The sequence below is a fragment of the Prosopis cineraria genome, unplaced genomic scaffold (genome assembly GCF_029017545.1).
Source record: "Prosopis cineraria cultivar Desert tree isolate PC_DT_omini unplaced genomic scaffold, ASM2901754v1 PC1165, whole genome shotgun sequence".
NCBI lineage: Eukaryota > Viridiplantae > Streptophyta > Magnoliopsida > Fabales > Fabaceae > Prosopis > Prosopis cineraria.
In genome coordinates, this window is record NW_026556490.1 from 13,917 (window position 1) to 35,331 (window position 21,415).

Genomic DNA, 21,415 nt, shown 5'->3' on the forward strand with positions numbered 1-21,415 from the left:
AATATTTAATGAAAGGACATGCACCCTCTTAAATACAAGATCTCGAGTTTCAATTTGTATGAATACCAAAAAAATGTCTTGAGGAGAGTCATTTTTAATTAACTTGATAATCTAACCTAATTAGATGATTATATTTAAAAAAATTAAGAACCAATATATGCATACATCATGTAAGGTTATGTTGAAATACCATGGCTTGATAATATTCATCAAATTAAAATTAACACATGATCTTATCAAAAAAAAATAACAGATGATTTTTCTTTTCAAATAATTGTACATATCACGATTTGACATTGAATCTAAATCCAAACATATGCACAAAAGTGCATGGCAATGCACATTAGCACAGGCATGAGAGAAAAATAATTAAAAACTTAATAAACTTAATAAATATTGATTCATCCCAAGCATAAAAAGAGGTGCCTGGGTTGACTGGACCCTAAAGTGCTTTCATGGGCTTATTTGGGCCTTAATGGCTTTGCTCTGATTGTTCAGGTTTAGAGTCCTCACTTGATTTTGCAGGCTACTCGGCTTCATCTCTCTGTTCACTGTCATTTCCATCACAATTCCGTAACTAATTACTGCTTTGTGTTTCCTCTGAGAATTTGTTCTTAGCCTCTTCTGGTAGTGATTCTTGTCTCCCTCCTTCATTCCTTTCATTTAACTCCTTCCCTTCATATTTTTGCTTTTCCTTTTCTGATGCTTCTTTTTTCACATTCTCTCCGTCTTCACTTTTCTCACTTCTTGTATTTGTTTTCATACCTTCACTCTGATTTCAAATGGCCAAATTAATTGTTAAAAAGTTTAAGAATAATGTAAACTTATCTTATCGTGAATGTTCATTTGAGCATAGTTCTTATATTTTTGTTATTGAATTCTATAATGAAATAATGTATTGTTTTTTTTTAAGGAATATATATTGTATAAAACGTCACACTATTAAGGGTTTCAAATACTTTTGTGTTCGTCATGATCATTATTGAAGAATGAATAATAAATATTTAAAAATAAAATTTTATTTGGTAACAACTATTTGAAACCCGATATTACCAGCTACTTTAAATTTGAGTATTATCAATGCCAATTGAAATAATTTCTTTCACATGATTTTTTTATTCAAAATATTTCAGCCCAAGGTCTAACTCTTACCACGGTAATAATATACTTGATAATCAAATAACTATGATACTACTATATTGAAGGACTTTTGCAAACAAAAAATGATTCGTCATACATGTTTATACACTCTACCAATACACTGAGTTCACTATATATTCTAATTTATAGTAGGTAAGGTGGGCACTATGCATTTGGGCAGAGTTTAATTTAATACGTTCTTCTTATGCTTTTTGGTATTTTATATCCATTGATGATTTGGACTTTCTTAGCTGAACTGAACAAATAATCAAAAATAAATAAAAAAAGGATTTTATTGAACATAAAATATTTATATTTAACTAAAAAAAGTAATAAGAATTTTATATAATAATAATTACAAAAATATTAACAAGCACTTAAGTATGACGATATCATTACATCCTCTTTTATTTAATTTTATAATATGAAGTTGTCTATAGTTCTGTAGTCCCGTAGACAAAATAATAGTTAATTGATAAGGCAATTAGGGTGTGGTTAATAATTAAGACAGACCACAGATGAAGAGATGCATGCATTAGTGCATTATTGTAGCTTGCTAGTTTTGTATTGTAAGTGAAAGTTGAAATTAACCAATGGGATCCATACAGAAATGGGGTCCTCCAAGGAGTCCCTTGTCATATCATTAATGCAAAGTAGTTTTGATTTGATTTAGATGTAATGTTTGGAATCTCTGAAAGCAAGAGAAGCTAAACCAGCTATCAAGAAGAGGCTGAGAAGCTAACTAACCAGCGAAGATTATCAGAAATAATAGGTACCTGGTGGAACAAGTAGCTGAGAGAAGGGCGTTTGCTGGAGATCTCATGGGGTGAAGAAAGCTGATGATGATGATGATGATGATGATGAGCTTCATGAGATTCAGACATGTTGACCTCATTATTAGGTTGCCCTATTTCCTTCAACACTCTGGACTTGCTCCCACAACCTCCCATGTCGTCTTCAAATACACTACCTACCACTATATTACTTCCTTCTCTCTCTCTCTATGCCTGAGAATTCTTTATGGAGGACTTAGCATGAACTGAAGCTAAGCATGGATATGCTATATTTGATAATAAAAAGTGGAGCCCACTGTGGTAGGAATAGATATTTGATCTGATTATAACACGACACCTAATTCTTGGTGGCTCTCCCAATTATTTCTTCTTCAGGTTGTTAACTCTCTAATTTTTGTTCACTGCCAATCGAACGGATTGCGCCAGATTGTGATATATCAATTACCAAACTAGCGCTGCACAAAAGATTAATTGGGTAGGACTTTGGCCTGGCTTTTTTAATAGAAAGGATTCTATCAAGCAACTCGTTATTTAGTCTAGTTTAAGTTTAACTTAAAGTTAAATAGAACTAGACTTAATTCATGGGATTAAAAAACTAGTCTTAATAATCCAGTATTTCACTTCATTAGTTTTCCTTTTCCTATATATATAATAGACAATAATTCATTTTAACCTAATAAATTTATTTAAGATAAAAAAATACTTATAATCATGTAAAATTTATCAAAAATTATTAAAATCTATTATAATAAATCCATAACAATCTCCAATAAAAATAAAAAGGATTTCAGTTCTTGCATCATGTGACAATATGGAGACACAGAGTGAAGAGTTTTCAAAATTCAAGCTATCATTGGTTCAGTGAAGAGTGAAGAGTAAAAAATTGAAAATGAGGAGAAAACATTTAGACACTTCAAAGTTCAAACTATATTAAATATATTTATATTAAAATTACTTTATAGGACCAAAATAGACCAAATGGTCTAACATCTCGGTCTCTTATCTAGTTTAACTCAAAGATAAAGTGTGGCTTTTTTTATCATTTTAGTCCTTCTAGTCTATTTTTACAAGACCTGGACCATATTTATTCAGATTGGATAGGATTAGGAGACTTTTATCCAACCCTAAATCAAACATTTGAGTACACTATTAACTAGAATCATTCTATAATTTCATTGAATGTTCTATTTGGTCTTCTTCTAACCCTTATCCCCTTGCTCAATATTATTTGTTTCATTTATTAATTAATTCAAAAAAAATGAAAAATCATCTAATATATTGTCTATATTTATTTCTATATATAATATAAAATATAAGAAGTCATGCCGGAATTATATTTTTTTTATTATACACAGGTGCCCTTCTATTGGAGTAGGTAATTGTGTTTAAATCATGGTTGAGTATTAAATATAGATATATCTCCTACTAAAACATTGCAATTGTGACTTCCACTCTAATATCCTAAATATTTGACTCAAACCAACTTGGTTGACAATTTGTAAATATATTTTTGGAGAGCCTACCTCCCATCAAGAATTTAATTGATGCTAACTAAACATTGCAATTGTAATTGTTGGATAGTGAAATTAGACTAAGATCTTAACAACAATTATGATTTTTTAAGGAAAAAAGTATTTGTTTTTATATAAGAAAGCTTAGGTGAGTTAGATATCAGGACTCATCAAGGTTAAGGAATGTTTAGAGAGGAACTTACAAATCACCCACTAAAAAAATCATTATATTAATGATGAAATTTGATCACATAACTTTAAGTTATAAGCTAAATTTTTATTAATTGGATTAACTTTTATTGGTTAAAAAAAAACCTTTTGACAATAACTAGCCCTTTTCGAACATGGGGCTAAACTAGCCGGGGGGAAATGGGCTTGGGAGGGGCGCAGGCCCATGTAGGACTGTGCCGGCAACTGCAACGCCATGTGGTTTTTGCTTTGGTGCCGGAGGGAAGGAAGAGAACGGAGCGTGCGGAGACATCATCGGCTTCGCTTCACCTCAAGCCTCGCATCCATTTCCTTCGCTCACAAGCGAATCTTCCTCAAGTTTTATACATCGCAGCCCCATTCTGCGTCAAACTCCAAGTCAAGTCTTTGTTGGATCTGGCCGCCTCGATATGCAAGTATCCCGATGGCGAAACGTGTTTTCACTCAGGACTTACCTGATTCCTTCACCAAAACTAGCACCGTCCCGAACCTTAGCGTTTCATTCCACCCCGTTTTCGTGTCAGAAATGGAAGAATAAATCTAACTCCGTGAGTTTCTGTCTCTGCTTCTTCCCAAAAGCTATTATTTTTCTGGCTTGCGATTCTCAATTTCGTTTTTCATCACAAGATGGAACCAAAAGGACAGACTGTGAGAAACGATGTCCGTGGAGTAGTTTATCTGGTATTTAAAAAAAAAATTGCTAAACAATATGAGCTTGAAGATTGTATTGCGTGTTCAATTGTCCATGGGACGGGGTTTCTGGGTTCAAGTTTTAGCCGCAGTTGCTCCTGAACAATTTTAACGGACAAATACAGAGGTCATTGTAGATATTGTTTTCGCTTTGAAAATAGTTTTTGCTATATAACCATTGACTCTCTAACTTCCCCCTTTTTCAAGGTCTGTTTAGAATGTTTGACAATCACAATGTTTTTGCAGCTTGTAAGAGGAAATCAACAGCCATCTAACGTACAATTTCAGCACATAGATTTAGGGTATTTCATGAATGTTAAGTTTGTTACAAGTAATGTAGGGAAAACCCTGCTTTTGTTACATCCATGTAATTGTTGAATGTGGGTGTTTGCTTCTGGCACTTGAATGCTATGAATTCCATGCAATTTTGGCTGCTTAAATCATAATCCTTAAACTTGAAACTGCTCTGATACCAAAATTTAACTTCAGAATCATATCAGATTTGTAGTGCGTGAAAAGCGCTCAGATGCAAAGAAAGCTCTGAAAGATCTCCTTTACAATAGTGGGGCCTCCAAATTTTCATCTCAGGTATGCTTTTAAAGATTTTAATTATGTTGAGAACTCTTGTTATTCCATGTTTCAGATTACCTTTTTTACATTAATTTATTGCTGCAAATCTGCAATTGCATGTTTAGTCATCTGCACTGTCCTTAATTCTCTTGGTGAGGCTGAGAGTCTGGGTAAAGTCTGTGGGATAAAGACATGGCCTACAACTACAAGTCCAGAAAGGAGCTGCTTTTGCAGAAAACAGTGTTCACAAAGTTGAATGTTTGATGCAGAACTGGTTAACACTCCACTTATACAATGACTCCTAGGTTTGGCTAGAAAAGAGAAGAAAAGAAGCAAGAGAGAAACCAAAGTATGCATTGGATGGATCTAGTTTCAATTCTTTGTGACTCAAAGAATAGATTGTAATACTAAAATTTGTTATCAGTTTCAATTACTTGGTAAACTGACTGCTGGCTAAGTAAAATTAATAAATCAGATTTGACTATGGTCAATTGAGTAAGAGCTTCCTTCCTGATGGGCCGGGTGTCGTGGGTGCAGAATTATCCACACTGTCAATCATAGAATATTGTCTAACACCATCTCCACGCATTTGAATAGTGTATTTGCCTGGAGTTTAATAACTTATACATTTCTGCGTATCACAAATGCTAGCTATCAACAATTTATCATGCATTTGTTTTGCACTTTTTACCTGGAAGAGAGAAACAACATGGAAACTTGAAGGGGATCACGATTGGTGTGAAGATCAAGAAAATTCAGATGACCAGAATAATAAAGGTCAACCAAAGTCTCGTCGAAAGTTTGGAAAATCAAAAAGGAAAACAAAAGGTGAGTTCTTTCTTGTTCATCTATATTTTTCCCCTCTGCCACCTGCTGCCAAACTCATTTGTCAAACATGTTGTGTATACGTTGAGGACTAGATAATGAAAGTACTTTTTGGATATCCTACTGGTTAGGACTTAGGAACAACACATCCAATGATATGTATAGTTTTAGAGCAGTCATTGAGTCAAGCATCCAATTTTAAATAATCTAAACTTGATATTAATTAGTTAAAATGATTTTTAAGTTGATGTGTATTATACTTCCCTAGCCATTAATGTGCATATGATTGTACCAACTCAGGGAAAATCAGAAGAGGGAGTTTCTGTGAGGACTTTGATGATCCTGAGACAATCTTCTGTGCAAGATTTGGTTATAAATCGTCAACCTGGTCCTTCTGTGACTGGCGGGGGTCTTCATTTGAGAATTCAACATCTGGATTTGATCACAGGAGCTGGGCAAATAGAAGTAGAACTAGAAAGTGGAACGGTGCTAGTGATGCTGAGTCTTCAAGTGATGTGGAGTCTGATGATGACATCAATTCATGTTTTGTAGGTTTGCTTTCTGATAGAACTATCCTTGGTCTGCCTCCCACAGGTCCTTTAAAGATTGAAGATGTTAAAAATGCGTAAGTAGCCCTTGGCATCATTTATCCCAAACTTTACACTTCATGGAAGTTAAAAACTACGTCCTGATATCTTTCCTTTTTTTTTTTTTTTTTTTGCAATTGTAGCTTCCGGTTATCAGCTTTAAAATGGCATCCTGATAAGCATCAAGGCCCTTCCCAGGTGAGATTGGCATGTTTCTATGTGGCCTTTCGGCCGCTTAAAATGTATGCAAGAGTTGGAAATAGAGTAACAAACTATAACCGAACTATCGTTTTTATGATGAATTTGTTCGTACACAATACCAGGTGTTAAATTCTGCAGAATTGGCATTAGCTAGAAAGGATCTGTAATGTTTAAGAAAAAAAGGGAAGAATAAATCCCAACAAAATGATGGTCATGATGATTGATGATTTTGCTTCTCTCGATTTTTCTTGTTTCGTTTGGTAACTTGTGCAAGCTGATTGCTCTTGGTTGCAGGTGATGGCTGAAGAGAAATTTAAACAGTGCGTGAATGCGTACAAGTCGTTGTGCAGTGCAATCTCCTCGGCGTAGTTTGGCATGTCCTCATTGCAAGAGAAACAGCTTAGCACTGGCCAGACGTGTGCTAAAAATTTATTTACTTTTTTTTTTTAAAAAAAAAGATTGTAACACTTTTAACAGTTGTATCTTTATTGAAGATTCGGTGTACAAATTCAATGTACATTTTTATTTTTCATGCGAAGATTTCCTATATTCCCGACATTTGTGCGGAGTCCGGGAGACATCCGTGAAGCTCTGTTCAACGGAATTTACATCTCAAGATGATGAAAAGTGATATTATTATTATTATTATTATTATTATTATTATTATTATTTTGTGAATATGGAAAATATGATTTCCTTCCGTTTTCGAGCTTAAACCATCTGTATCATGTCGATTTTTTAATTTTCAAAAATAAAAAATAGATGTTCCAATATTTTGAATTAGAAAAAACTAATAAATAATTTAATTATAATGAAAATTTTAATTTATCAATTCCACCTCAATTATTAATTTGATCTTTCAGATTTAATTTTTATCTATTTAATTTTTAAGTTTATTTAAATTATCGATTTGGATTTTGTTGTTTAAATTTAAGGTATAACTATTCAAATTCATTGCCCTAGGAAATAGAATATCAATTAGTTGTCGTATAAATTAATGAAAAAATTGATTATTTATGTAAAAAAATATAATCAGAACTTTTAAAACAAAAAATAAAGCACAATGCAAAGAAATAAATTGATAAAAATTGAATGAGAAATGCTTAGATAGATCGGATGTATCACATTATTTATAATCTATCTAATAAAAATATAACATTTAGATGACTTAAATATAAATTAATTTTAATATTAATAATAATGGAAAGAAAACGTAAAAAATTAAATATGTATTCTGTTATAAAAATAAAATTATTTAAAAAAATATCACACAAAATTTTATTTAAATTACTTGGAGTGTTTAAATTGGACAAATCACAAATGACATGATGTACCTAATTTATTTAAGTATTTCTCAACTTATATTGATTTTAAGAATTAATTTGTTGTCACCTATATAATTATATACATGTGTGTATCAAGTTATCTATTTATTATATTAATTTAAAACATAATTTATATCTTAAAATGTAAAAAACTAACAATATAATTTATAAAAATGTAAAAAAAAAACAAAGGAAAATTAACCTCAGAAATTAAATCAATATAGAGTTTAAAGTTTAATATCTCTCAGTTAGTGTACTAATAAAGAATGACGGCCGAAGAGCATGATTCTTCTGACAAAAGAAGAGGATGAGCACTGGAGGAGCATGCTTCTGGCCTTCTACAGCATGATACTAATCAGGCGGAGTACGTACAATTTTTTTTTTTTTTCAAGGATCAAGCCTTCAATAAACAAAACAAATATGGCTAATTACACTTAACAACTCCAGTGGGGCTACTTACTAACTATTACTAAATAATAAAATTAACGATATCATAGATATTATATATATCGATTTTTTTTTTTAAAGCAAGAAAAAGGTTGCTTGTTTCCTGATACCTGATGTTAACCAAGCAAAAAAGAGCCAAGTGGCAAAGTCAAGAATGTTAATAGAAAGACGTTTCATTTGATTATGAGTCAAAGAGAAGAAGAAGGACAGCTGAAAAGTGAAAAGGTATGGCATAGAAAGAGGAAGGAAAAAAAGTGCCCGTTTGCGCTGAAACACAAACAACAACTAGTCCCCCTCTTACTTGCACACAATTTCACAATTGAAATTTAAAGTCTAGATCTACCATTTCCCGATTGAAAATGAAGCGAGTGGATGCAGATTTTAATTTAGACATATGGATCTTGGGATCTACCACAGAAGAAGATCTAGAAGCAGAGAAGAACAACGGAGACAGATACCATGAAACCGTAGATCAAGATCAAGAAGCCGAAATGGAGAGCCCAATTCCTCTTGAACTTGCCAAAATAGCTCTCTGGAGGTTCCTGGTAGTGAATCTCAAACTCTTCGTCCCCGACTCCGTCGTATTCATTCCCGCTCTGCAGCTTCATCTTCATCTCCCTCAGCTTCTCCGTGGCTAAGCCCAGGGTGAGCTTGTGGCATCGGCGCTGGTACTTGAAGGCGTTAATGCAGCGGAGGGTCTGGGCGACGGAGACGTAGAAGATGAGGGAGGCGAGGGAGAGGAGGGAGATAGGGATCCAGCAATGGCGGCACTGGAGGCGAGAGGAATTGGAGAGGGCCAGGAAGACGAGGCTGAGGAAGACGAAGAAAATCTGAAAGAGCTTGTGAAGCTCCTTCTTCTGGAGGTCAATGGCACGCTTCTTCTCCAGAGTCTTCTCGAAGTGAAGCTGGATTATGGTGTTGAGGGCTTGCAATGCCGTCTCCTTCTGGTGATGGTGGCCTTCGTAGTCCGCCATGGATGAAGGAACGAAGGATCCGCAGCCGCAAGCAAGCAGAAGAACGTTGGGGATTTTCGGATATGGAGCTGTGAATGAATTAAACAAAAATGGTATAATAGGACAAGCAAAGGCAGTGAATCAGAAGCGGTGAAAGATTTAAAAATGAAGAATGAATGAATGACTGAGTAAAAAGCTTGGTTTAGTTCGGATTGGATTGGAGAGAGAGGGAGAGATACACAGAGAGCTACTCGAATCTCAATGTGATTCACTAGTGTGAATAAAATCCAACGGTGAGGAGAGCGGAAGAGTAATGAGGGTGAAACGGCCTTTTTACGGACATATTGAATATCAGGCTAATCATTAAATCAGTCGAACCCTAATCAGACCAGTTATAAATAAATAATTTTATTAAATCGATTAAAATATTAACTAACAGTTTATTAGTTTAATTGGACACTTTGATCTATATTTCCATGGTATATTTTTTACATATTAGAGATGGGGAGGTGTTGGAATTGGAGCAAATTAGAGATGAGAGAGGGAGGAAGATGGTCTAAGTATTTTTAAATGTGTTATGTTATCATGTTATGTGTGCATTAGACATCAATGTTAGTGTTGTTTGTTGTGATTGAGACTTCACATTTTAGATCCAAAGCTTGTGCAAGTAATCTCATGCTATCAATTATTCTACAATTTCACTAACATGGTCATACTTATACCTTAGTTTTTTTTTTTCCTTTTTTTTATACAAATAACATTTTTAAATTTTGAGTTATGTATAAATAACCCTTAAATCCAAATCATGTACTAACAAATCCATGTTATACTTTTTTTTCCGATGAAATGATAAAAAAATTACTTCCTCCGAACTACAACATACTCCCTCCATCACATAATATAAATTATAGTTAATTAATTTATAATTTATGAATAATATTGGTTAAAATTTTAAATTTTTAAAAATATTCATATCTTTTTATTTATACCTTTATTAAATACCCTATATAAGAGTCTTGATAATAATAATTAAAATTTTAATGCATTATTTTTTAAAAAAGAGTAATAAATGAAATAGAGATATAGTTAAAAAAACAAATATAAAAGTTATTTAATGTCATATATTTTGAATTAGGTAAGATTCTAGAAAATGCTGTATACTATGCTTTGGATAAAATAAGCCTTTGTTAATTAATTTGTGTTTTTCAAAAGTTTCTTGATTTTTAAATTTATTTTATATATTTCCAATCATATTTTAAATTGAATAAATATAACATTTAGCTTATTTATAACATCCCAATCAATTATTTAAGTGAAATATAATAAAATAAAGGTATGATTAGAAGTGTGTGTATGCACACTCAGAGCGCACATATATAACTCACACAATTAAGACGAACTTCAAGGTAACGAGAGAGTAACAATAAAAGACTAAATGTAAAACAGTGAGGAAGTTTAAGGTTTTTTTTTTTTTCGTTTTGGGACAAAAAAAAGTAAGAAAGTTTATTGTACAGGAAAAAGGAAAAGTTCATATTATTCTCCCTAGGTATATTCAATTACTCTATCGTTGAATATTTAAATTTTTAATTTAAATTTAATAAAATAATTTAAATTTAAAAAATATAAAATATTTTTAATTTAAATTTTATTTTAATAAAATAATTACCTATTTTTAAATTAACTCTATCTTTTTATATTTATCTTTATTAAATATTTTATAATAAATATAAAATTACTATTAATAAAAATAATTTTAAAAAAAATAATAATTATAGACTAAAAAAATTTTATATTTTTTAATATTTTATTTTTTAAAAAATGTATTATATTTTTAAATGAAGTGAGAATGTATTCCCTATCCTATCCTTCTCTTTCATAGGATTGGATTATACCTCTTCTCAACAGGAGATGTTTTACTTTTCTATTTAAAGGTAAATATATTAATAATAAAAGAAAGTTGACAGAAACATTAAAAACAAAAAAAAAGTAAACAAGATAAGATGAGTCATGTGAACCACATTTATGAACAATCTAACTGTTGAAGTTTTTCAAAAAAATTCGTAACGTCCTGATTTATAAGATGTCAGTTAAAATAGAAGCAAACTCCCTTATCGCATCTGATTCTCAAATTCTACAAGTTTGTGTGCCTTCCAAATCAATTGAAAGAGAAATTCTAGATCTAGAACAATATGCTGTGAACACATAAAACCAAGAAGAGATGTGGAGAAATAACATCAGATTTACTGAGAAGTGATTTAATTCAACCTTCAATGTTGAGAGAGAAAGAAACAACACAATAAGATTTTTTTTTTCTTTTCTTAAAAACAGGTGTCTGGATTTTTCAATTGATAATAAGAGCTTGATTTTGGGAGCAAAAGATAGAAATTCCTTTAGAAGTTCCAAGATCATTACTTTTTCCCAGATGCTGGCTGTTATCCCATAAGTTCTAAAAGGATGTTTTACTTTTGTTCTCTACGTTTCCGTATGTTAATATTGTATATCTTTAAATATATATATATATATATATATATATATATATAATATTGCTTATTATAATAAAAAAAAGAAAGTTTATGGTAAAGTTTGTGAAAATGTCATCTTGTTTTTTTTAATAGGAGATGAAATCAATTGTGAAAATGTTTATCTGCACAGTCTGATTTTTTAAAAAAAAAAATAATTGCTGATTATAGTAGCCTTGTCTTTTTTTTTTTTTTTGACCAAATTTATAATAGCCTTGTCGAAATCATAGGAGCTCTTTACTTTTCCTTTATAAATATTCGTGACACAATAAATTCCATTGACAATGTCAATGAAACATTCAAGTATTATAGTAGTACTATATTATTATGATTGCTTCACAATGTAAGGGGCAGCCTCAGAAATCATATAATATACAACTAATATATAAATTCATGTTCTGTCACATCCCAATCATTGAAAAGGCTTCCAGCGACCATAAAATTACCCAATTTAATGAACAAGATGGCTTACAGTGACAACACAATTACATTATTACGTACACACACAATGTGGAAAATAGACTTTTAGGTGACTAAACAAAGATTACACCCAAAATCTCCGATCTTTCTGAAAGGAAAAGAAAAGGGGGGAAAAAGAAAAAAAGGGAATGAAGCTTGTTGCGCCTTCATCAGCTGCCTTGATTTTAACTTTAAGCATGGACTGATTAGCGCAGCGATCAACGAAGGCTGGTGGCCCACCACAGAGATTCTGCAAATATAGAACAAGACCTGAATATCAGTTTGTCTTAATAACCAACTTTCAGTCATTAAAAATTTGATCGATCGTTGATTTATATTCTAATGCTGATGTGAAGATTTTTTTTTTTTTAATGAGCAATCTATAAATGCCTCAATAAATACTTACAGAAATATGTTTAGGTCTTGGTAACACTTTGGAACCCAATTAACATAAACTTTCTTTTATTAAAAATAATTTGTCTAGGGTCATTGATGGAGCTGCGGTGCCAGCAAAATACTAACGTGGATGCGCATTCCAAGTTCAGTGCATCAAACTGACGCATCAATGTTATAACCACCACCTCCACCCTGTCTCCATCAGCACACATTGGCAAGGGGCACGGGGGTAGAGTCCGGAAGACTGGTCGGGCTTATTTAGACTTGGCTTGAATAGGCCTGAATCCGAACATGCCTGTATCCTCAAAAAGCTCGAATAACTAAGCCCGACCTGAATTTTTTCAGGCTTCAGGCGGTCCGAATATCCAAATTTAATTTTTAAAATTATTTTTAATTATTTTTTTCACTTTGAAATTAATTATTTTATTTTATAAAAAATATAAAATATATTTTTTAAATACTTAAATGATATCTAGGACTCAAATATATGATATTTTAGTATAAAATGATCTAAAATTTAAAGAATTAATTAATATTTATTATATTTTATATATTTTTTAAAAATATAATTTTTTTATTCGGGTATTCGGGCCCGATCGGGCTTGGACCGAATTTTTTCGGGCCTATTCAGGCCGGCCTGGATAGGCCCGAACATAAAAAAAATTCTTTTTTTAAGTTCGGTCTTAAAATTTTTTGGGCTAGCCTGAATTACTGGCTTTATACGGGGGTTACAAAATTCAAGGATTTAAATACTGCATCAAACAACACACCCTCTGACTTTATTTCAACCCCAGACATCTCTCTATCGGCACGCGTGCTTCAAAATTTAAATAACTTAAATTATAGGAGTAGTAATAAGATGTAATGATATTTAACTAATTGTAGGTGAAAAAAAAAGTGACATTTAACGAAAATATATTGGCACTCCCTCTACTTGCAATTTTTTCATTAACAAAATGTAAAATAGTTTTAAAATAATTAGTTCTTCATTAAAATTTTGTAGTGTATATATATATTTTGGGTGTTTTTTTTTTGGGGGGGGGGGGGCTAGGGGGGAATAAAACTCTAAAAGTTGAGAGCAGAGAGCGCATATTCAAGAAAAACCAGAGAAGATTCGCTGATGTACCAAACAAAAACACTGCCATGAGATGGGTGGTATCAGATTTAGAGCAAGTTTCACTAAAACAGGGTCTCTTATCTCTCTTCAAACCATGCTTCATGAGTATTGGGCACCCCCACTTCGTCCATCATTCTGATCCTTCTTCTCTGTCAGATGAGGACGGAGACTGACCCTCCATAAGATGTATTGGTAGCTCCTCGGGTTTCAGTTGATCCTTATCAGAACTGGCTGAATCCTCCACCGTCTCATTAGGCTTTTCACTATTATACAGAGCATCAAGCTGTTGAAAATAAGGACATGTTTTAGAACTCTGAGGCTTTTTCTGGTTTTTCTTCTTCATCCTCTTGAAGTATTTGTTCATATTCTCCCATTTCTCTTTGCATCTCCTGGCACTCCGATCGTACCCAAGTTTTTTCATTGAACAAGATATCTCCTCCCATATAGGAATAGATCCTTTAAGCCCATTTCCTTCATTCTCCACATCAAAGTTTGTCCTCAATCTAATCAATGCTTCCACTTCATCTTTGGGCCATCGTGAGGAAGATGGACTCGTCAGTGTGAAATTCCCACCATTTCTACAGTCTTGCTTTTCAACAGCACTACTACCAGCATTATCATTTTCTTGCTCGTCCTTATCTATATCAACAGGAAGTAGGTTCTCGGGTAATTCTGTGGATCCTGTATGTCCTGCGAACTTCCTCAGAAGGGCAAGCACTGCAGCATCTTTTGCCGCAGCAATTGATCTTTCTTCAGCCAAAAGCTCTCGCTCCCTCTTAATCCTAGCTAATTCTTGCGTCTTCCATGCTTCCTCTCTTGCCATTCTATCTTGTTCACATTTGAGCAAAATCTCCATAAAGTTTTTCTGAAGCTTCGTTTGCTTCTCTAGTACTTTGTTCATCAACCTTTCAAAATATTGGGTCAGTTTCCTCTTCTTCCGAATATTTTCCTCTGATTCTTCGCTCGAAGAGGGAGTGGTTGAACCAGAGGGGACACCAGAGAATCGAATGAAATGTGGAATCAAATCTTGAATAACATTCGACAAATCTATAGGGGTTGTAGTTGTTGCTATGTTTTCCGTTTGATCCTCATTCTTTTCAGGGTAAGGATGTGGAATTGCACCTTGAATAATAACATCAGACAAATCCATTGGGGTTGTGGTTATTTCTGTGTTTCTCACTTGTTCTTCATACTTTTCAGGGTATGGAGAGTTCATAAGGGGTTCTAACAGGTCAAAGAATCGGTAAGTCTTGCCACTGGGTCGGCCATAACGACCTTCCTTGGTCCTTCTGTAGTATTTGTACACGTTTTCAAACTTCTCCTGGCATTTCTTAGCACTTCTATTATATCCTAGCTCCCTAGTCTCCTGAACAGTTTCAAAATCAATCATTACATTTTAAATAAAAATTCTAAACCATCACAAAAAAAATAGACCAGTTTCAAAGAGTAACAGTCAGTGGGAAAACTGGAATTCGATGGGGGTCTACAGAGAAAAAAGACCATGCTTCTAGTGCTGAAGAAAACAGAAGATTTTCACCAAAAAAAAAAAAAACGGAAGATCAGTTAGGATGTAAGTTCCAAAGGAAATTTACACTGCAATTCACATTTCGCAAAATAAACTTGAAGAGTGCAAAACTACTTATGTAAATATATTTTAATAAAAGGATATATAAAAATCATACAATACAAGAAGCATTCTCTCAAAAGTCAAAACCATAATTTTTATGAGGCTGAAATGTTGCAGCATTCTCTGGGGACTTTTATCGAACAGGAGCAATGAATGGAAAATAACTGACCTGGAAACTTGTTCCCAGAGATGAACTTTGGGGAACGTATCCCTGAAAGCAGCGTCCATATCAGACCTTATCTTGAGCAAAGCCTTAGTCTCCTCTGGAGGCCACCGACCACCGGTGATGTTCCGGTCAACATCTCCGGCCGAGACTGTTACCTGCTCGTCTTGGCATCCATCAGAGACAGGCTCACCACCATCCTCCTCCGTGTGGCTCCGGTATTGAATGGAGTGTTCAGGGAAAATCGAATTCTCTGGCATCCGTTTCACCGGATTACAGCGGCGATGAATTATGGGGGAGTAAAAGGCTGAGTGAATCGCCGAATGGGAACAAAAGAAGTGATTTTGACGGTTCTGAGGTGAGAACTCGAGGGATTTAACGTTGTACCTCGGGTTCATAAAAATAAATAAATTTTTTCATAAATTTTTTAAATTTTTAATAAAAAAATATATTTTCTCCAATTTAAATTATAGAATATTTATAAAATTATATTCTTAGTTAAAAAATATAAAATATTTTTAATTAAATTTTATCCTTCAATAAAATAGTTACTATTTTTAAATTAATTTTATTTTTTTATATTTATTTCTATTAAACATCTTATAATAAATATAAAGTCATTAAGATACTTAAAAAAAAAAAGATAATAATTACATCTTAAAAAACTAAAAATATCTTATATTTTTTAATATTAAATTTTTTAAAAAATACCTTACATTTTTAAATGGAGGAAGTATGTATCATTAAAATTTATTAAACACAATTTATAAATTTATTTTTTAAAAATACCCTATAGTCAATATTCTTCTTAAAAAAATATAATAAAAAAATAATATTGAAAACCATTGTTAAATAAAAAATAATATTAAAAACCATTGTTAACGAAGCATTATTTTTGTAAAAATATTTTATATTTTAAGATGTTGAATCTTTTTAAAAAATATTTTATAATTTGATATAAAAAGAATACTAATGAGAGTTAGAATTACGTAAATATTGTAAATTGAGTACATTTTTCATTTTTAATAGTCACTCAGTAGAAATTTAAATTATAATGATCAAAATCCACATCTAGATCTTTAATTTTGTGCAAAATTTTATTTTAATTTTTTAATTTTATAGAATACGTATTAAATTTTTAATTCTAATATCGTTATTTTATTAAGAATAAATTCTCAAATTAAATTTTTAAATATTAATATGTTAAGTTCAATTTTTTAAAATAAAAATGATTAAAAAAATAATTATTTAAAATTAATAATATTAAAATTAAAGAACTTAAAAAATACGTTATAAAATTCAATAATTAAACTCATATTTTACATAAAGTTAAAAAAAATAAAAAATAGGTCAATTATAATATATTTTTAACTTAGTCACACCATCTACATTGCTCCTTTTATATCTACTATTTTTAACCGGCGAGTTGTAGGCTGGCATTGTGTGCCGGTTGAAAAAGCCCAGATTCCACTAGTAAGCTAAAATTTTCTAATGGTCATATTTAGCAATCTTGTACTTAAGGTCAGTTTAGATTTTAGTTAGGCATCATTAATTATAAAAATATTAATTAAATATTTAATTATAATTATAATTAATTATATTATAATATAATATATTTGAATACTATTTTTTTAAAATTAATTTTAATATAATTGAAGATATTTAAATAATTTATTCAAAATTAATTTTAGCTATATAAATTAACATAAAGGATGTTTTTTTTTAAAATTAAATTATTTATAAATTTTTTTTAATATTATTAAATTTGTTAAATTTTATTTAAGAAGTAAAATATATTATTTAAATTATATATCTAATTAATTATAAAAATTTAAATTATATTAATATTAACAATTTAATTTTCTTAAATAAATAACTCAACATATCTTAGTTCAAATACATTTAATAAAAGAGAAAGATTTAATTCTTAAATACCAAACATGAATTTTACAATAACTAATAAAAATGATAATATATAAATTGATCCCTAATGATATCATGGATATGAGTCATATTTGACGAAGATGTTAAGCATTACCTTAAAATTTTGGCGATATAAAAAAATGTAGCAATATAACAAATGACACAAAATCTCTCTCTCTCTCCCTCTCTGTATATCTTTGCAACAATCTTTACAATGATCTTAAATTTTAAATTAAATTAAATTAATTTTCTCCATCAATTAATACTTTATTTGAATTAATTTTATAGTAATGTTAAGTGAAGGGTGGTAGTTGACAATAACTTATGCTAACAATTTGTTTAAAAATCTAAAATTTGAATTTTACTAAAAAAAAAGAAAAAAGAGAAGAGAATTTGATTTTATTTTTATTAAATTTTGTATTTTTTTTATAATTTTTTCTTGAGCTTTTCTTTAAAATTTTTTTCAATCTTTTTGATCAGCTTTTCCATAGAAGATCACATATACAGCTTAGGAAAAATAAATCGGTTCTTTCCCAACAATCGATTAACTGAAAAAGATGATGTTTGGGTATTTTTTTTGATTAATCGATTTTTTAACTGAAAAAATTGATTATTTTCGTAACGAAACAGGCACTTAGCATGTTAAGTTGTCTTCCGTCAGCTTGCTTATGTGTCTATAGATCACGAATTCATGGGTGATAATCTATATATGCACTAACTTTTTTTAATAAAAATATTTGACTTTTTCTAAAACAAATTAATTTCTTTTATTTCTAACTCATTCTCTCTGTATATGAATGATGCGTCTGTTGTGAATAACAATCGGAGTCTGTTCATGATTCTAACTCATCTATTCTCTCAATTCAAAAGACGTAATGAATAAAGAAAAAACTGGCAAATTATACTTACCATGTAAAGAAAGAGTAATTTTGTTTATTTTTATCTTTTAATTCATTCTATTCTATCATTTCCAGTCCAACAACCAAAAGGCTTCACAGTTATGCTTGGCTAATTAAAATCTCCTCAGCCGTAGAATTCATGCAGATGTAAGAGGCCAGACATCATAATATTCTCATCACTCATCAGTCAAATAATTTTTATTTTGAAAAAGAAAAATACTTCACAGATCAAATAACTAAGAGTTGTGATCTTGAAATCTCTCCAGTACAAAGATATTGCCTTTGTCATCCCTCCCTATCCTCATCGCGTCATCCACATATCTATCTCATGGATGATAGCAAGAAACAAACATACCCAGAAGAACCAATCTCAATGTCAACCAAATTTACTTTATTTTCATTTCAATAAAATTAAAAAAAATAAAGCGATTCTATTTTTTTAGAAGGGAATGACTTTTAGGTTCAAAATTTTTTGCTAAAAAATAAGTTGTAAATATTAGTTCATATTGTTATAAGTATTAGAATCACAGTATTTAAAACCAAGTCAATCCAACTAGTTGAACTGGTAAACAATTAGTAACTTGACTGGTTTAATGAAATGCTATGTTAATAACCATTGATCAGTCTGACTATCACTGACCATTAATTGAATTAATGTTTTAGCTTGATTAGATTTCTGAATGCAAGCATGGGACCTAAATGTCATTTCCCTAATAAAGAATCTAAATTCATGTAAAGCATACGAGAAAACAAAGGCAATGTTAGAATTATGTTGAATAATGTGTTAGGATACGTGATCTCCAGCCATCCCTCTGGATTGAAGATGCTCAACAAAACATCATAGTTCTTCCGAACACATTCATTAACTGTTCATTCAAAACAGTCAATAACCAATTAACAGGAAAACCCATGCTCAATATTTATTAAGTATCATGTCAACCAAACATGTCCTGTAATGTGACTTCTTACCTGGTCAGGAGTGATTGTGGAGTTTTCAAAATTTATCAGAACTCTCTGTGAATCACCATAACATGAATCAAATCAAAATCAAAATGTCAGTAATATCATCAGCTAAATTAATAATAAATAGTAGTTTCCAAATCACAACAATCACAAAAAGGAAAAGTGAAGTGAGGAAGCTTTAACTGTCGAGGAGGCAATCTTGAAAGAGGACTCAATACTAAATTGTCCATTCAACAACTCAACCCCTTTGCACTGAACTTGATCACATTCACTGCTTTGCTCTTCAATTTTGCAATCACCAATGTTCATCTTTGGTTAAATAAATAAAAACTAAACCAGATGCTTACAGTTATATGGATTCATTAAAGAGAAAAATTCCTGATATATATATATATATATATATACCTCAGCTACATCAATAATCTGGAAAAAATCATCCAACGAGATGAAGTCCCTGAGACCTAACTTTGTTCTCTTGGAGCCCAGAATTGAGATTGTGCTGTAAACAATCTCCAGCAACCACCCATCTTCCAAATATTATAAAACAATTATAACCCTGTGACTGACAATGTCAATCAAGACTGGAAATTGAATTCATTCACCTTGTCCAGATTGAGAGTAGGATCTGGGGTTGGATTCAGAGATTCCAGCTGCTTCACCACCAGTTTCAATTTCAGATTTCTTGGAAGAAGTGAGTCCGAAAATTCCCCTATTAATCCTTGAAATATGCCTCAATCATATTTCATTATTTCTACATTCTCCTTCGTTTTCCAGTCCATGGAAGCAAATGATAAGCATCATATTAACAGAGAACAAGAATAATCCAAGTGAGTATATAGTACCTTGCACAGCTTCGTAAAGTGCAGTTTTGCCGCAGGAAAGTGCTTCATCACCTAGCAAGCCAGAGTTCTGTTTTGCAACTTTTGTGATAGTGATGAGTCTGAATCAGAAGGGGTCTCCACAAATCTTGATGAGGTGTTTGGTTTTGAACGAGGGCCTGGGGAGACATATCCTTGGAGCTTGGTGATATTCATGGTTCTGAAGATGAGAGGGCTGAGACGGGAATCAGCCATTGATGGGTGAAGTAGCTTAGTGGCCATTGAACAAACAGCTTCGACTCTGGGGATTGCGAATTTGGAACATGTCGATAGTTTGAATGCAAACACTTAAGTTTGATGTTGTGGATAAGGCCACAAGACTTGTGCTTGAGATTTTGCCCAGTCATTATTGTGGGGGATGAGAGAGACAGTTCCTGTGACACTTCAGCAATTAATTGCTCGCTTCAAAAACCGCATATTTCGACAATAAAATGTAAGAATCTAAAATTAAATTTAAATGTAATCTTGTTTTGTCAAAAAAAAAATGTAATCTTGCTAAATAATAAATTAATAAGCAATGTTAAGCAGCCGAGTGAATTGGTAACATTAGCCTTCTTTCCTTCAAACAGATTTTCAGGCCTAAAAACGTTTTTTTGCTTTCTTACAAATTCAAACTTGAAATTTCATGCTTAAATGGCTACACCCCTTCCATTAGGACTAATGCCCATTGTAGCCATCAAAGGATGATAATGTTTAACTTGATTTAATACTTATTAATCATCGTACACATAAAGTCCTTCCGTTCAACCAGCTCAACATTAAAAATAAATAATATACAACACCAAAATTAAAAAAAAATGCTGAAGAATAAGTCATTTGGGCGGCAGTTTGTTCACGGCCTGCAGCAATACAACGTCATGAAAATATGTCCTCGAGATCAATTGAAAGACAGTACCAGGAAATTCTTAGGTTCGTGTGATTGATATTTCTACAGCTCAGACAATTAAACTTATCCATAATCGGACATTCTGTATGTTAAAATTCAGTATATAATCATTGGTCAGAGATTTGAGCATTAACGAGGTTTACACACAGAACCAGTACCCCAGAAACTTGGGATTTCTTATTAAAAAAATAACTGAGGGAAGATAAAGCAGCTAGATTTTCATCTTTTCTCATTTCTCAAAGCTAAGCAGCAGCAGCATCACATTTGGCGGACTCTTGCGCTGTTGTTTCCACTGCTCTGGGGTCACAGCTTTCTTGATAGAGAGAGCATGAATC

The 21,415-nt window shown here is 31.7% G+C and overlaps 4 protein-coding genes and 1 pseudogene across 4 annotated transcripts; 1 reads left to right on the forward strand and 4 right to left on the reverse strand.

Moving 5' to 3' along the window:
- Nucleotides 1–224: 224 nt before the first annotated feature.
- Nucleotides 225–2,146, reverse strand: LOC129299455 (dehydrin ERD10-like). Its single transcript, XM_054937924.1, has 2 exons — nt 1,917–2,146; nt 225–772 (listed from the first exon to the last, which is right to left on the reverse strand). The coding sequence occupies exons 1-2, from the start codon at nt 2,088–2,090 to the stop codon at nt 578–580; spliced, it is 369 nt and encodes a 122-aa protein (XP_054793899.1). The 5' UTR covers nt 2,091–2,146; the 3' UTR covers nt 225–577.
- A 1,686-nt stretch (nt 2,147–3,832) lies between these two features.
- LOC129299457 (uncharacterized) lies at nt 3,833–7,083 on the forward strand. Its single transcript, XM_054937926.1, has 6 exons — nt 3,833–4,200; nt 4,832–4,930; nt 5,611–5,740; nt 6,038–6,362; nt 6,468–6,522; nt 6,820–7,083. Exons 1-6 carry the CDS (start codon nt 4,063–4,065, stop codon nt 6,892–6,894), a joined length of 822 nt encoding a protein of 273 aa, XP_054793901.1. The 5' UTR covers nt 3,833–4,062; the 3' UTR covers nt 6,895–7,083.
- Nucleotides 7,084–8,454: 1,371 nt separating this feature from the next.
- LOC129299458 (uncharacterized) lies at nt 8,455–9,460 on the reverse strand. The gene has a single exon (XM_054937928.1). It carries the CDS (start codon nt 9,269–9,271, stop codon nt 8,723–8,725), a length of 549 nt encoding a protein of 182 aa, XP_054793903.1. The 5' UTR covers nt 9,272–9,460; the 3' UTR covers nt 8,455–8,722.
- A 2,777-nt stretch (nt 9,461–12,237) lies between these two features.
- On the reverse strand, nt 12,238–15,791 carry LOC129299456 (trihelix transcription factor DF1-like). The gene is made up of 4 exons (XM_054937925.1): nt 15,538–15,791; nt 15,176–15,254; nt 13,751–15,107; nt 12,238–12,478 (listed from the first exon to the last, which is right to left on the reverse strand). The coding sequence occupies exons 1-3, from the start codon at nt 15,789–15,791 to the stop codon at nt 13,872–13,874; spliced, it is 1,569 nt and encodes a 522-aa protein (XP_054793900.1). The 3' UTR covers nt 12,238–12,478; nt 13,751–13,871.
- A 2,654-nt stretch (nt 15,792–18,445) lies between these two features.
- Nucleotides 18,446–20,435, reverse strand: LOC129299454 (fibrillin protein 5 homolog; annotated as a pseudogene).
- Between the last annotated feature and the right edge of the window lie 980 nt (nt 20,436–21,415).

Bases quoted from the DNA above. Each gene is read 5' to 3' on its own strand.
- LOC129299455 (XM_054937924.1), bottom strand. From the start codon at position 2,090: ATGGGAGGTTGTGGGAGCAAGTCCAGAGTGTTGAAGGAAATAGGGCAA. The intron at 773-1,916 runs GTACCTATTATT...ATTTGAAATCAG, and splicing joins TCAGCTACTTGTTCCACCAG to AGTGAAGGTATGAAAACAAA.
- LOC129299457 (XM_054937926.1), top strand. From the start codon at position 4,063: ATGCAAGTATCCCGATGGCGAAACGTGTTTTCACTCAGGACTTACCTG. The intron at 4,201-4,831 runs GTGAGTTTCTGT...ATTTAACTTCAG, and splicing joins GGAAGAATAAATCTAACTCC to AATCATATCAGATTTGTAGT. The intron at 6,523-6,819 runs GTGAGATTGGCA...TCTTGGTTGCAG, and splicing joins AGCATCAAGGCCCTTCCCAG to GTGATGGCTGAAGAGAAATT.
- LOC129299458 (XM_054937928.1), bottom strand. From the start codon at position 9,271: ATGGCGGACTACGAAGGCCACCATCACCAGAAGGAGACGGCATTGCAA.
- LOC129299456 (XM_054937925.1), bottom strand. From the start codon at position 15,791: ATGCCAGAGAATTCGATTTTCCCTGAACACTCCATTCAATACCGGAGC. The intron at 15,255-15,537 runs GTCAGTTATTTT...TGTTTTCTTCAG, and splicing joins CTCTGGGAACAAGTTTCCAG to CACTAGAAGCATGGTCTTTT. The intron at 15,108-15,175 runs GTCTATTTTTTT...GAAACTGTTCAG, and splicing joins ACTGTTACTCTTTGAAACTG to GAGACTAGGGAGCTAGGATA.